General features: G+C 49.0%; 1 protein-coding gene across 12 annotated transcripts in view; it reads right to left on the bottom strand.

The window, feature by feature from the left end:
• The window catches only part of KDM5C (lysine demethylase 5C), a 32,455-nt gene extending 20,125 nt beyond the window's left edge, over positions 1-12,330 (bottom strand). For 6 of the 12 annotated variants that reach the window (XM_060138805.1, XM_060138810.1, XM_060138809.1 and 3 more), the window contains exons 1-8: positions 11,855-12,328; positions 7,453-7,530; positions 5,077-5,199; positions 4,613-4,783; positions 4,102-4,236; positions 3,231-3,354; positions 2,941-3,122; positions 1,746-1,904 (exon numbers count right to left, since the gene is read on the bottom strand). In XM_060138805.1, coding sequence (XP_059994788.1) covers positions 1,746-1,904; positions 2,941-3,122; positions 3,231-3,354; positions 4,102-4,236; positions 4,613-4,783; positions 5,077-5,199; positions 7,453-7,530; positions 11,855-12,004 — 1,122 coding nt within the window. In that variant the 5' untranslated portion in view covers positions 12,005-12,328. Of the gene's footprint in view, positions 1-1,745; positions 1,905-2,940; positions 3,123-3,230; positions 3,355-4,101; positions 4,237-4,612; positions 4,784-5,076; positions 5,200-7,452; positions 7,531-11,854 lie in introns of all 12 variants that reach the window. The other 6 variants (XM_060138807.1, XM_060138811.1, XM_060138815.1 and 3 more) reach the window with 4 other exon arrangements.
• Between the last annotated feature and the right edge of the window lie 3,520 nt (positions 12,331-15,850).

Below are 15,850 nucleotides of genomic sequence, written 5' to 3'. Positions count from 1 at the left end.
AGGCAGAGGCAAAGAGGTGGAGAATCCTCAAAAGCGGAGCTGGAATATGGGGTAGGAGTCAGAAGGAGAACAGCCCTAGGTCTGTACTGAAGGCCCCTGAGGCAGGTCTCACGTCATAGCTCTACCTTTTCCTCCTAGCACTTGAGCACAGTTAGTCTCTTCATTCCCCACATGCACTTCTACCATGCTCTTGCTCTTCTCTTCCTTTAGGACTTTACTATCTAAACCATGGGCTCTGACTTAAATATGCTACCCCATGCTCTTCTGCCAGTATTTTTTCTCTCAAGATAAAATGTGACTTTATACAGGATGCTTAGAGAAGTTTTATGCCCAGACTGGAACTACAGACCTGGGAAAATGACACTGAATATTCTAGTAGCTTGGAGGATGGGAAACGAAGGCACCAACTCCTAGTGTCAAACCCCACACTATTCCTGTTCTTTACCCTGTCTCAGAAGACAGGACGTGTGTCTAACTCACTTTGTATCTATGTTCGTGGTTTTAGATGAGAGATGTATGTACCCCAGTCAGACACACCTTCTGCTCATGTCTGAAAACTAAAAGTCAATCTGGTCCACTGGCCCACAACCACTTAGAGAAGAGAGCCAAGTAGACCTGACAGTCTGTTGTCTATGATACTTTTGGTATCCAAACTCCTCCCTAAAGGAATCCCCACCACTACCAAGGCAATTATGCACTGCCCTGGTCTCTTTCCTCATTTGTGTGTGTCTAGTGTGTGTGCACGTGCACACCTGGTCTCTGTGACCACAGTTGACAGGGCAAGAAACTGTCAGCGTCTACTCTCCAGAAACCGAGGGAGAGATGTAGACAAGCACCCGGAATTTGGATCAAGGTAGGAGGCTCATGAAATGGAACTGAAAGACTTCCCAGGCCTCTTAGCCCTCACTGCTGCTACAGCTGCTCTCCTCACTGCCTCTCTTGCACTAGGTACACTATCCCCATGTATCCTTACTCCTGCACTCCTCCATCCCCCAGTCTAGAAAGCCTGCCCACCTCTTGTAGTTAAAATCTACAACACTGCAAACCAATCTAATTATCACAACAGAAGGAAAATACCTAAATAAATATTATACCCACATGATGGACCCCCTACAAGGAAAAAAAAAATCATACCCATGAATAAATTTAATAATATAGAAAAATGATTATAAAGTAACAAATGAAAATATACAGTAAGATCCCAAACTTGTTAAAGATAGTTATATATAGGCAACAACGAAAAGATGAGAAGAAAATATACCAGACTATTAACAATGGTTGTCTCTAGGTGGTGAGATGATAGGTAATTTGTCTATTTTCCAAGCTTTCTAAAAGAAACAAAGAATAAAAAACTTGGAAATCAAAAGAACATTTTTTTTCATATTCCTGTCCTCCAAATCTCATTGCTGACACCTTCCCTGATTACTACCCTTAGTCACTTTCCTGTCCTCTGAACTTCTACATCTGAATTTCTAACACACAATTTAACATTTGATTATATGTCATCACATATGATCTGTCTAATCATGACTCTCACCTCCCGGGGTGGTCCGAGAGCTCCCAGAGAACACAGGCTGAGTGTCCTCCTTTTCTTTCTCCCAAAGTTCTGCCCAACCTAGCCCCACCCCAGGGACCCAAAACATAAGACTGTGGCTGAGCTAGAAGGCTGCTTTCAATAAGACCGGATGAAGGAAGGCAAGGATAGCCTATGAGGCAGACATAGACTGGGGCTGGGAAGTCCTTACCGCCATGACACACTTTGGGCACCGCCAGACACCCTTGGGAATCTCAGGCAAAGGAGGCAGCAAGCAGAAGATGTGGTAGTTGTCATCACAGCCATCACACAGCAGGAGCTTGTCGTCCTCATCCCCTCGGGAACACATTCGGCATACATATGACTCAATCTGCCAGGGGAGGGAGGCAACAGTTCATCAACCTAAGCCCTGTCCAGCCTTTCAAACATCAGACTCCTCCAGACTGCACCCTAGTCCACAAAGATCTCCATTAGAAACCCACCTTGCCTGCTGGCTGGATCATTCATGGCCCTGTACAGGTTAGTCATGCTAGGCCTGGAATTTAACTGCATGCACGTACCACCTCCCCAAATAAACTAACTGTAGAGCTGTGACAGCAGAGTCTTTATCATTCAGTCCTGAATCCCCCATTTTTATTCATTCAATACTTACTGAACACTTATGTGTTCAACATTACGCTGGACTCTTCAGTACAGCGATAAATGAGACATGGCATCTGCCTTCTAAAGGCATACAGTACTCCAGAGGCACAAGTTCATAAAAATTAAAGGGCAGTGTGGAAACTGCCAACAGCAGCCCATAAAAGGGTACTATGGAAACCTAAAGGAGGAAGCACTCGAATCAGCTGGAGATAAGGAGGAACAGCCTTGAGAAGAACTTCACTGAAACGGTGACACTTGAAACTGAGACCTGAAGGCAAACTGGAATTTGGCAATGGGGCAGAGCACAGGCGAAAACTCTTCCAGGCAGAAGAAACAGCATGTACAAAGGATGGGGAAAGAAAGCATGGCACATCTCAGGAAAAAAACAAACATACCTACAAGTAGTTCAGTGTGGCTATAGCAGAAGGAGTAAGGTGGGCAGTGCTGGGGAATGAGGCTAGAGGTCTGCAGGGACTGGATCATGCATTGTAATGAGGAGCTTAGCCTTTATCCTGAAGCAATGGAGAGGGAGTCTCCTCCTCTGCACCCTTCCAGCACTTCATGTTGACAGCACTTGATCACCCTTTCTTGTTCTTTGTTCCATGTGAGTTGGCCTTGTTTCCCCAATTAAGTGAGCTACCTGAGGGCAGGGCCCACCAGGCCCACTTTTCTGCTTAATGCCACCTGGTCCAGTGCCATGCTGGGGAAATGCTCGTTGAAGGGATGAGAAGCAGAGCATTAGGAAGGCAGGGCTAGGTCCTTACAAACTGGGCATTGCTGTGGTTCCTCCGCAGCCTCATGGTCATCTTGGTGCAGGGCTCTGGGCTGTGACTCAGCTCCTCCTTGCTCTCCAGGAAGGTCTTGGGTGAGGGTGACTCCACCTTCACGTCCCCGCCTGACTCCTCCTTCACCACTATGGTGGGGGGGCACTCGGGCCCTTCCTTATCTGGGAGAGAGGAGAATGGCTCTAAAGTACAAGTCTGAAAGTCGCGGCCCAGGCTCCTCTCCCCTGGTGAGGCCATTCTTCACACTGCCCCAGCCTGTCAGGCCTCACCTTTTTTCCGCAGAGTCTTATCCTTGGCCATGAGGCCCAGGCCCATCATCTTGGGGCCTGCCCCATAGATCTGAAGCTTCTTCAGCTCAGGATTCTTTTCAATGTCTTCCTCTGTGGGTTCCGGCTAGAAGGAAAGAAGGAAATGAATCAAGACTATCTTGGGCAGACTGCCCCATCCTAAAAGAACAACAGCCTGGACTCTACCACATGAGTTCATGCCAGGGTGGAGGCATAGGTGGGCCCAGGCAAGAATTCAGATTGCTTTTTGGAGACTGAGGGTAAGTGAACTCCCTCCTCATTCCTCTCTTGGAATGGAATTAAGATGGGATCTCAGTTTTTCCAACTGTAAAATGAGAATATTAACTCCTATCTCACAGTTACAAGGGGTTTGAGGAAAACATATATAAAGAAATCTAAGTATTTGAATCTACCAATAAATGGCAGTGACTAATATGATCTGGTAAATTACATGCTTCGGTGAGCCCAGGGACAGTGTGTATCTTGTTCTCTGTTGTATCCCCAATGCCCAGAAGAATGCCGGCACATAAGCTTCTTCCTGAGGCTAAGATATAGTTATAAGGAGAAAAAGAAGAGTTCTTCCCCTATGAGCAGAGTGAGTCAGGAAAGGAACAAGGCAGGCAAGAACACCAGACATAGGAAAGATATTATACAAACAGATCAAAACCCAGCTCAGAAGCTCAGCTGAGAGTAGAGGAAGAGCAAGAGTGAAGCCAGAAAGAGGCACACTACTGCTCAGAACTCAGAGAACCAAGAGAAGGGAGAGTGGAACAGGGAAGAGAACCTTGGTCAGAGGGAAGGGAGAGGACTCTTCACCACCAAAGCTCCAAGTTAGAAGAAGGGAAGTACTCACATCAGGCTGTAGTCTCTTGGCTCGCCGGCCATAGCTGTTGAACTTGGAGGGCTGCACAGACTGTCGAAGGGGGATACTGTGGGGTTTGTATTCCTTGTCCTTCTCCTCATTATCAAATGGACGTGTGTTGCACTGCTGGGGACAGGTGAGGGGTAAGGGTCAGGGCATGGGGCCCCAGCTCCCAACAGCAAGGACCTCCCTTTACCCTCACCCAATAGCAACCAAAGCCGTGGTTTCACACCGCCCGCCACCCACCCACCCAACAGGCCCTGCTCAACTGGCCACTGACACCAGCACACACTTTGGGAATTCTTCTCATGCCTCTGCTTATGCCATCCCTCCTTCCAACCACCTCCCCGCAACCATCTCCCCAACTAAACCAAACTCCATCTCTTCCCAGACCTCTCCAGGTCTCCAGTCCACTCCACTGAACCAGTTCCATTAAGAACAAGTGTGGAAATTTGCATCTGGCAGGGGAAAGCCTACTCCCACCCCGGCTTGGCATCCTTACCACCAGGTTGGCTCCAGACTGGTACATCTCATAGGGGTAAACGATGCGTTCATAGTGGGAGCGTAGCAGGGAGCCAATGTTTTTGCCTGGTGGGTAGTTGAGGCGTTGGGCCACCCGAGCCCATCGACGGTCCTTGCAGATGGCTTCATAGCCACCTTCCTCCACCACGATCTGTAAGGACAAGCAGAAAGGGACGTGGATGTGCTGTATGTATGTACAGAAAGGACAATGAGGACAACTCCAGCCCCTCACTTCACTGGAGGCTACCCCCTCCTACCTCCACCACTCAGACTCAAATTGCAGCCAAGAGATGCCAAGAAGTTCTGATGACAGCTTGTGTGCTACCAGGCTGTGCCCCTTCCACTGTAGCCTAGAGATCCAATATCCAAACCAAGGTGGCCCCCAGAGTACCAAGGATATTAAGGTGTGGGGTGGGGAGGGGTTTGAGAAAAACCTGTTCTTACTTTGCTGAGGCTGTAGAGGTCCAAGATCCGCCGTTCTACATTGGGAATCTTTAAGGAGGAGCCCTGGATTTCCCAGAATTTGGCAATCTGATCCAAGTAGTTCAGTTTCACTCTCGTCTGGGCCTGGAGAAAAAATGGCTCAGAGAGGCCGGCCTCCCCCTCTACCTGACCCCTATCTTCTGGCCTAATCTTAGGGGAGGAGAAGGGATGCAGAGCAGCCCACTACCCAGGGCCTCTCCCAGTGAACTGGATCCCCAACTCTAGGTAGCACCTCGCCCACCTCTCTTATCTTTGCCACCTTCCAGGCAACAGGAGAAGCCCAAGGTCCCAAAACAGAGCAGGTAGAGTCATAACAGCCAAAACTTTACATATACTCTTTCTCAATCTCCCTGACAGGGCTGTAGAAGTATTGTCATTTCTTTTACAGAGAGTCCCTGCTTCCTCAAGTCACACAGCAGGTACCAAGAGATCTGAGTGTCAAATAACGTACGTATTTGCTTTTCCTCTGCTAATAATCTGCTGTATAGTCTTGAGTAAGTCAGTTCTATTCTCTGGACCCGTTTTCTGATTATGAGGGAAATAAAAAACTGCCCAGTCCACTCACCCCAGAAGGGTAGACTTATGAGAGGAACAGTGAATGCCCTCTGGAACTTTGGAATTAAATCTAAGCTCTAGGCATGTTTCAGAGAATGAAGGCTCCAAAAGAAAACATTCACCTCTTCACATGCACCATGAAATTTGTTCCATGGTAGCTGAAGGGTGAGAGTGTATGCTAAAGATAGAATGGCCTAAAGAACTGAGATGGTGTACCAAAGCAGCACTGCCACCTGGCCTACCCAGGAACCAATGTGGGCCAAAGATTCTAGGAACAAGGCATGTACCATGCTTTCCCGAAATCTCAGTGACCCAAGAAGGGCTCCCCAAGGCCCCAAGTCTATAACCACCTCACCCTAATCAGAAGGCCTAGTTCTAGGGAGAACTGGGTGAGTCATTATCATTCATTACCTTGCTCTGATCCCATTGGGGGAAACAGGGACAGTTCTTTCACAGATGAGGAAAAGTAAGGTCTATTTGTGGAAAGGAACATCCTATGGCTCCTTTGCTATGAGAATCCCTAAGGGGCCAGGAACCCTACTCCCTCCACCTCAACCCCTTAGCTTTCCAACCTTGGCCCATCCCTGTCCCTCCCCCTCATTAGCCAGCACTATCTCTCTAGAAAACCTGCCCCTGTCCCATGGTAGGCTACACCTTGTCCTAGCTATACCCCAGCAGACCTGGTCAGATCCATTTCTCTAAGGACCTTGTACCCCATACAAGAGATGATTTTTGCCCTGACCAGCACAGCACCTAGACCGACTCTAGAACAGTGATTCTCAATGAGGGGCAATTTTGCCCTCCAGGGGACATTTAAGTAATGCCTAGAGACATTTTTGGTTGCCATAACCGGGAGAGGGTACTATGTGGGTAGAGGCCAGGGATGCTGACAGACATCCTACAATGCACAGGACAGCCCTCCACGACAAAAAATTACCTGGCCCAAAATGTCAATAGTGCCAAGGTTGAGGAACTGTGGTCTAGAAGACAAGTACGCTTTTAGGTAACGGGTATTCGGTTGGGCCTAATAGTCACCCCCACACCCCCAGACATCTAGTAAGGCTTGAGGATACATAATAATGAGGGAGAGGAGTGGTAGCATACCTCTACCCTACACCTTCCATGGGAAACTCCAGAACTTTACCTCTGGAACTGGCTTGAGGGCATCTACTCTCATTGCCCTGGGGCATTCTCAAGTCCTTAGTGGAGAACCTCATCTTACCCATGCAAAGGGCCTAGATTTCCTGTATGGAACATAAAGGAGAGGGAAAAGCCTACCTGCCTGACTCTCTGTCCAAGTTTGTAACCATTCCAGCTTCCTCACAGACTAGTTCTTGTGTTGTTCCTGCCCATCCACCTCACCTCCCACCTTACCAAGCACCATGGAAGAAAGGTAGGAAGCACAGGGTTGTAGATGAATTGGATAGATGAGGACACATTCAGCTGGCCAAGCAAGAAAGGGTCTCAACCAGCCCCATGTTTCTCTTTTGTTGACCCAAGCAGGGTAGGTTAGTTGACAGGGGAGCTTCAGAAGTAGCAAACCTTTGTGGGAAAGGGCCACCCCCAGCCTTGGGGCTATCAGATTTGGGATGCTAAATGCTCCTGCTCTAGGTTACATTCAGAGCTCTAAAGCTTCCTCCATGCCCTCCAGGCAATTTCACAGAAGAGAGAACAAAGGCCTAGTTAGGTAAAGTACCTTAGACAGAGAAGGTAGGAGGGAAGTGGGATCAGAGCTCAGGTATCCATTCTCCCAACCCCACCACCAGTTGCTAGTCATCTTACCTCTAGTTCATTCAGCCTCTGGATTCGGGGAGTAAACCTGAAGTTGTCCACTTCTACAGCAAAGGGTGGCTGCCAGTCCTGAGTGGGTACAGAGGAAAAAAGGGAGTTGGGTTATTCCAGTATAGTGCAAGACCAGAGGGGCACCAAAAGCAGCTCAGCACCCCATTCATGCCTTCCCAGACCTCTAGCCACGTCAGACCTTTTAACCTGGCAAACACCCAACCCATACACACACAACTCACTACAGGGCTTTAGAAGCCCCTCAAGTCCACATCCAATACCCCGTGCACATACCCTAGGAAATGTCTTCAGAGTCCCTGCAACAGTACAGTGCTAGGATTTTAAGAAATAGAGAGATGGGGCCCAAAACAGCTGACTTCAAACTCTCCCTATGCCCATATTAACTCCTCATCCCCTAGGCATAGGACACACAGTCTGGAAGTACTGGAAAGCACACAGGATCTGGAGTCAGAAAACCTGGGTTCATGTTTTAGCTCCACTACTTACTAGCTAAGGGATTTTACCTTTCTGAACCTGTTTTCTCAACTGTAAGGTGGGAATATGAACTCCTGCCCTGGCTTCCTCGTAAGACTGATATGAAAATTAAACTGGTTTTCAAATGAAAATGTTATTCAAAAGAATCATCATTAAGACTTGACATCTAAGGCTGACCTCACTACCCAATACATATGCAGGGTAGCTCATCTCCAATTTGGGCAGGATTTAAAGGTTTGGGCCTTTAGTGTCTGTTCTCTCAGTTTAAAAGGCCTGAGATAGACACTGCAGGGAAGAGCAAGGAACAAGGAGCAAGAATTTGCAATACTCACCTGGTCAGAAAGGCTTCCTGTGGGTCCACTCTCAAACACCTGCCCAGTACAGGAAGAGGCAGGGGAGGAAGCGGGGAGGGGTGTCCTAAGTGCTGGGATGCACCACTGACTGTGGTAGCAAAGAATTGGGAGGATTTGGGGAGAAGGAGGGAAGTCAGGGAAAGATAATGAAAGTGGGGGAGACTCTGTCCTGCCAAGTCAGAGCTTGTTGTGTCCTGCCCAAAGGGCAGCTGTGAAAAGCCTTCTTCCCAATGCCCGCCTGCCCCCCCGCCCCCGCCACACCCCACGCAGTCCTTTCCTCCTCAGAACCCTGGCTCCTGCTTGGGTGGTGAAAAGAACCTCGAGTAACCTAGACCAGTGCCCTCATTTAATGAATGGAGAAAGTGAGGCCCAGAGAAGAAATATGATTTCTCCAGAATCACATGCTGAGTTAGTGGTAGAGCCAAGACTAGAACCCCTGTCTTCTGACCTCCAGTCCAAGGCTCTTTGCACTACACCAGGCTACGACTGTTCACGCACATGTGCATACATATGGAAGCGGGGGAGGAGGATGGTAAAAGAGAAAAAAAGCTGTTGGCCTCTTCTGTACACACACTTTGAGAAAAGGGGCCCGGGACTTCCCTGATGGCGCAGTGGTTAAGAATCCACCTGTCAATGCAGGGGAATGGGTTCGAGAGCCCTGGTCCGGGAAAATCCCACATGCTGCAGCGCAACTAAGACCGTGCACCACAACTACTGAGCCTGTGCTCTACAGCCCACGAGCCACAACTACTGAGCCCGCGTGCCACAACTACTGAAGCCCGCGTGCCCTAGAGCCCATGCTCCGCAACAAGAGAAGCCACTGCAATAAGAAGTCCGTGCACTGGAATGAAGAGTAGCCCCTGCTTGCCACAACTAGAGAAAGCCCGTGAGTAGCAACGAAGACCCAATGCAGTCAAAAATAAAATAATTAATTTTTTTTAAAAAAGAAAAAAACAGAAAGGGGCCAGAGGACTCATACTTGCATGCACACATATTCCCCCCGCCAAAGCAGGTAGCAAACACATGGGACTCAGTGAAGCTGGGGCAAAAACAAACAAACAAGCCCAACAACGACAAAAAACCCTCAAACTAAAATGATATGGCTCAATCCAGACAAGCTCCCCATGCCCTCTTGCCTCCCATCAGTAGGGCACTCCCCTCAGCGCAGGTAATCCAGGCAGAAAGGTGCTCAAACCCCAAACTCCAGGCACCTTTCTTTCCTGCTGAATCAAGTTCTAGATAAGAATAAGCGCAACATCAAGCAACCTGACAGGAAATGGCAGAACTGAAATCCTAGAGCAGGAGCTGTGCATGCAACAGATAGCTGGGAGAGGTTCAACAAATCTCCCTGCCTGGCTCTCCCTGGGACCTACAAGCTCCCTCATCCTGCCTTCAGTCCCATACTCCCATGTGCCAAATACTCACTACGTCATGATGGTGATAAAAAGGTTGGCTACCTGATGCAGGAAGCAAGACCCTTCCAAGCTCCCCTGCGTCTACTCCAGTATACCAACACTCTCCTCTCACCCATCTTCCCCAAGAGTAGCAGTCACCTGCCTAGCAATTCAGAATCCAAATGGCCCTTCAGGCAAACCTTCAATTTCCAAGCACCCACCCATACAAAGGTTCTCACTCTGGGCCCAAGCACCACTTGGGTGAGTGCTTTAAATTCCAGCCAGAAGTCCTGGCTGCCTAAAGGAGGCCTAGGAGCAGCCCTACAGGAGGGGAAAACAGAACAAAAACCAGAGAGAGCCAGGTCTCCTGGATTAGAGGGAAGTACAGTGTTGGGGTAGAGAAGAGAAGCATAACAAAGGACGGCCCCCTGCAGGACACACACACACACACACACACACACACACACACACACACACACACCAGGGACATGTCACCTATCCCACCCCTGGTCCCCCAAAGAAGGGTAACAATACCCACACAAGGCCAGGCTGCCCCAAGAAGTCCAAGATAGAAAAATGGGATAGAAAATTCAAGCCTCAACTACCCCTTATGGCAGATATGCCTCTTTCCCACAGGCCTGCCGGGCCACTTCAGGGAGTGCCTCCTTGATGCTGTCCAGGACTCCAGCCTCTCCTTTCTGCTGGCCTTCCCGACCTCTCACTACCCACTGCCACTTCCTCACCATGGACAAGGAAACCTCAGAGATCTGTGGCCAAGCTCCAACAAGGAAGAAATCAGCTTACCCAACACCTCTCAGAGGATCCATCTGAAACCAGCCTAGATGTATGGCTGAACACCAGAAAGCACCAAGTTGAATAAGGAGGCCTATGGTGCCCTCCTCAGGTGGCAGCAGGGTTTCCCATTTGGTTTCAGCCAGGAGACACCTACTCAAAAATACCCTGTTGCAGACAAACTCAATTCCTGCCCTTGGAATCCCAAGTGGTGACTGAACAACGCATATCATCATTTCCCCTCCATGCTAGCAAGGTGGCAGCCTATCCTAGCCCTTGGGGGACTTCTCCTGGCCTGAAGCCAGGCCTAGGAGCAAAGATATGCCCTTTGTCACTGACATCTGGGAATCAAGGGTTCCAAAGGAGGCAGACTTCCATCCGTCCATTCTGTTTCTGGGAGTCCAAGAATATCCTATTCTCTGGGACCTCCTACATCCTGGGACAGGTCAGAGTAGAAATCTTCTGGGAAGGACTCATATACCCCACTCCAAACTGACTGGTCCAAGACTCTCCACAGAAGTCAAGCCTGGGCGGTGATGTGCAGGAAAGGCCCAGATATTGCCTTCGACTAGGAAAAGAAGGGAACAATTCCCTGAACCCATCTCAGGGGAGCCAAATAGAGCCTGTGAGACTGATTTCCTGACTGGCTTACCAGCCCAGAATATTATCATAAATGGACTGGCCTGGCAGGGTGTGAGTAAATATGAGTCAACCCACATAGGAGCAAACCAATGACCACATCAAACACCTTTGCAGTCACAATAATTACCACTTATCTAGTGCCTACTACACACAGACGCTACCTAGTTTAATCCAATTCTCGAAATAACCATTCATGGGACCCATTTCACAGGCTCAGAGAGATTACGTTACTTGTCCAAGGTCACAAAGCTGGTAAGCTGCAGAGTGGAGTTCTGAACTAAGATCTATCTCCCTTCAGAGCTGTGATCTTTCCATTACACCACACTGCCTGCCTGAAGAGAAATGATGCCAGTAAATGGGAGAAAAGCCTTATTTAGAGCAGCCTTGACCTAGGTGGTTTGGGGTAACCAAGAGATGTGCGGGGTGCCTCTCTGGGAACTCTCCCCGGGGCCACTAGGCATCCCTGTCTTGAACCTTACTAGGAGTAGTTCTGAAGGGCGGGGTGGGAGTTGGGGGGTGGGGGTGGGTCTCCGACTTAGGGCCCTCACACCACGAAAGGACCCCTGGCCCCAGCACCCTTTCTCCGACCCGCGTCGCATCCACAACGGTCCCAGCCACCCCATCTCCCCACAGCTCGAGCTGCCCTCCGCTCCAGACTTCTCCGCCCGCTACCCTAGTTCATCATCCCCGGCCTGGTCGCCGGCGACCACCAGCCCAGGGCCTTACCGCGGGTGGGCGGATCTTGCAAATGCCCGACTTCTCGGCGATGGGCCTGATTTTCGCAATGTAGCCGAGAGGGTCTCGGAACTCTGCCCAGCTAGGCTCGAACACCGGGCACTCCGGCGGCGGTAGGAAGTCGTCAGACCCCGGCTCCATGGTGGGCCCTAGGACTGGAGGGCTCGGACGGCCCTTAAGGACTCATGGCGGACGCCGCTGTACGAAGCCGAGGCACTGCTCGGAGACTAGGCCCTAAGCGGGGCGGCCGCCGCCCGCCGAGGGCCCAGGGGGCGTGTAGCTGCCGCGCTCTGAGAGGCTCAGGCTGACGTTACTGCTACCACCTCTTCGTCCTGCTCCGTTCCTTCCAAACTCTGCCGCTGCCTCGGAACTACCGCAGCCTTCAACACCACAGTTACCTCCCAACCACCGCGGCCTTCATCGCCGCCGCCGCCATCTTGGTTTGTCAGCGTCTCCCCCCTCCCTTCACCACAACAAACCAGATCCCTCCGCAGGGTGTCCCTCCGAGCCTCGTATAACGTGCGTGAGGCCAAGCCCTAGGGAGCCTTCATCCCGTGGAGACTGAGCTGAATCGGCAGGCGTGGGTTCCCTATCAGGAAGCAGAAACTCAAAAGTGCTTCCCAGACTGAGAGCAAATAGTCCGCCTCAGCGGCGGAGGAACAAAGTGTAATTAACTGCCGGATCCTCTTTCCGGTGGACCGGCGGTGCACGTTTAAAGGCCAGTGCTGCGCATGCGCGTTATGGAGACAGACCGGAAGAGGAGTTGGCGTTGGTGGGTGGTGGGTCCGAACTGGCACCCCCTCGATGACCTCAGCCCTGGCGCGAGCCCCGCCCCAACACGCTCTCTTTCTCCCGGGTCTTTCCGGTGTGGGCCACAGAAGGCGGCTTCGGGTGCCTGATTGCAAGGCACCCTTCTGCAGGCCCGCAGATTAGGAGAGTAGTACACAGCTCCCAGCTCTAGGCGCTGATACCTCTGGGGCTTTGAACGAAGGAAGTCGGGATGCTGCTCCCTCCCCGGGGATTGCGGATTTTTTGAATCCTGGGTCCCGAGGAGAGGAAGAAAATATTTATTTTGTCCAAGTTTGCGTGTAGAGACCTCTCAGAGATGGGGCTTCCATTCTTAACCCCAAAGAGTCATTGTCAGTCAGCATTTGAATGAACACTTTCACCTGTTATGTGTGCACTTTTATCGTGTCCACATTTGTGGCATGTACACCTACAAAATAAGCCTGAGTGTATCCTACCAGTGCCCACCGTTTGAAGCACCTACTGTTTGCCCATTTGTGAGCCTACAGTGTACTTATCAAATATTTGTGTACATGGATTGTATTTATTGTGTATAGCCTGTCTTGCATTTGAGTACCTACTATGTGTACATCTGCTCCTATTGTGTGCATGTTTGTGAGCAGTTTCTGAATAGGTTTATTGCATCTACTTTGAGTATCAAACCAGTACTTTGCCCATATGTCAGACGTCTACTGCATTTGAGGAGCTCTAAGTTATTCATCAGTTGTGGGCCTACCACATGTAGTTTGAACACCTACTGTGCACATATTAGTTACATACATGCTGATAACGTGCTTATTTTGTGTTCCCCCATCAGACTGTGAATTCCTTAAGGGCAGGGACCTTGTGACCTTATACATCCTTAGCACTTGGCATGGTAAGCAGTACATTAATGTTGAGTAAACAAAAGAAAAATGAATATTTTTGAGCAGCCTTAGTATATATTGACTAAAAATAATACATACTCTTTGCAAACATTTCCTGGATATATTAAGCATCTGCTGTAAGCTTGAATATGTTTGAAGGTGATGGAGAGTGTCATTCCTCCATTCAGTTAACTTTCTAATCACATACCATGTCCCAGTTAGGTATATCATTCTGCCTACTTCACGACTGAGCTAAGGGCATCCGCTCTGAGGGAGTGGGGAACACTGGTAGGAGCTCACACCCTGGAGTCAGAGAGTCCTGATTTCTAGTCCCACCAGCTCTGCCATTTTCTAATTATGTGCCCTTGGGTAAGTCCCAACTTATGTAACTGAATGATGTTGTATGGAGATGATAATCCCTACCTTGCAGGATTGTTGTACAGTACCTGGCATATAGAAGGCCCTCAGTATCTGTTAACTGTTATTTTTACTTCTGAGAGTCAACAAACAATGTGTCAAAACCCATTAAGAATCTCCTTTGTGTCAGGCATTGTGCCTAGTGATTTCAGATTTCTTTTTTACCACCTGAACCCTTAGATTGCCTTGAATGTTTGGAAACTTTATCCCTACTTGTCTTGTGAGGAAACTTGTCCCAAGTGATACATATAGTAAGTGACAACTCCTTTCTAGTTTTCTAGGTGTCAGGGGAAACCTCAACCCTTCTCCACCTGAAACACAGGTGAATGACCCAACTGAACAACTGTCTGGACAGGAAACAGAAAGCTAGGTGAGGTGATGCTAATAACAGTAAAAAAAAAAAAAAAATCACTAGTCTCTCACATGTGTAAGCATTTAACAGCCCACATAGCTCTTTCATACCAATTATCTCCCTTAATCTTTGCAACAGTCTTGGGAAAGATGTAGGTCAATTTACCCATTCTGTAGATGAGGAACCAAGTTCCAGACAGATTAAACAACTTGCCCACTGTTACACGGGAAGTTGCTGCCTCGGGGTCAAATGCCCTTCCTGTCATTTGCTCCTACCAGTGATAGAACTAGGCAGGAGAAGGGTGAGGAGAACAAAGAAGATAAAAGAATATGCCAAATCCTAGGTTGAAGGAAGTTTGGCCTTTCCATCTTGAGGCAGCTCAGTGAAGGGCAAAGAGCATGAATTAGGAGTCAGGAGACCAGGTTTGGGGTCTCAGCTCAGCCTAGCCTTCCCAAAGCCTTCTCTGAGGTCCTTAGCTGGGACACCACCCGCACCATCCTGGAAGGGCAAATGGAAATTGCATAGAGTCTTTGAAGCCAGTCAGATCCAATTCATTCATTCATAAACATTTATCAAATTCCTACTATGCACCAGGCACTCTTCTGGGCCCTGGGAATATAATGGTGACCAAGACAGACATGGTCCCTGCTTTCTTGCAGCTGACATTCACCTACTGAGATCTACCAAGTACCTCACCTCCATGAACCTTGATTTTCTCATTTATCCAATGAGACTATGTAAACCCTTCCTCACAGGGTAATTATGAAGATTAGAGATCATGATAACTACCATTCATCAAAGGCCAGGTGCTATGAAATAGGTATTGGTATCCCTGTTTTACAGATGAGGAGACCGAAGTTCAGAGAAGTATAAACTTAAGCAAGTCACATGGCTAGTAAGTGGCAGAGTTCAAACCCAAGTCTGTCTGACTGCTGTACAATTCTGCCTGTAAAAATCTCAGATGGTGCCCCCTCCCCCCTCCAAACCACAGGTGCTCAGGAAATGGAATCCTTTCTCAATCCTTGGATCTTGCTGGAGACCTGCCTGAGTCTGGGCACTGCAGGGTTAAAAACTGGGACGCACCAGGGAGCTCACCCTGGACTGGGGGTTCGGTTGGCCTCACCCACCCACCTGGAAGAGAGGGTCTGGCATGGAACTGGTACGGAGCAGTGATTGGAATGCTCAGCTGTGCTCTCGACCACACTCAATCCATCCACGTTTTCTGGATGAACTGTACAGTGACTTTGTGCCTCACTTTCTTGATTTGTAAAATAGGGTCCCTTCCAATTCTGAAGTAGGTATGAGCTGTGAGTTCTAACTCCTAAATAGCTCTGAAATTTACCCCCTCCTCCCCATGCCTTTTTCTAATCTTCTGCTCCCCATGAGAGCCATTTACTAACTCTAGCCAAGATTATTAAAAGAGCCTCCTCAAGATATCAAGGTCTCTATGTGAATTTATGGAGATAAATATATATATATATATACATAGAAAGAGAGAGAGAGAGAGAGAGAGAGAGGGATGCATATTATGTGCTTAATACATATGCATGACAATAAAATGATATA

This window comes from Lagenorhynchus albirostris, chromosome X, assembly GCF_949774975.1.
Source record: "Lagenorhynchus albirostris chromosome X, mLagAlb1.1, whole genome shotgun sequence".
In the NCBI taxonomy this organism is placed as follows: domain Eukaryota; kingdom Metazoa; phylum Chordata; class Mammalia; order Artiodactyla; family Delphinidae; genus Lagenorhynchus; species Lagenorhynchus albirostris.
Note: the sequence above shows the minus strand (reverse complement) of the source record. Positions and strands in the feature narration are given on the sequence as shown.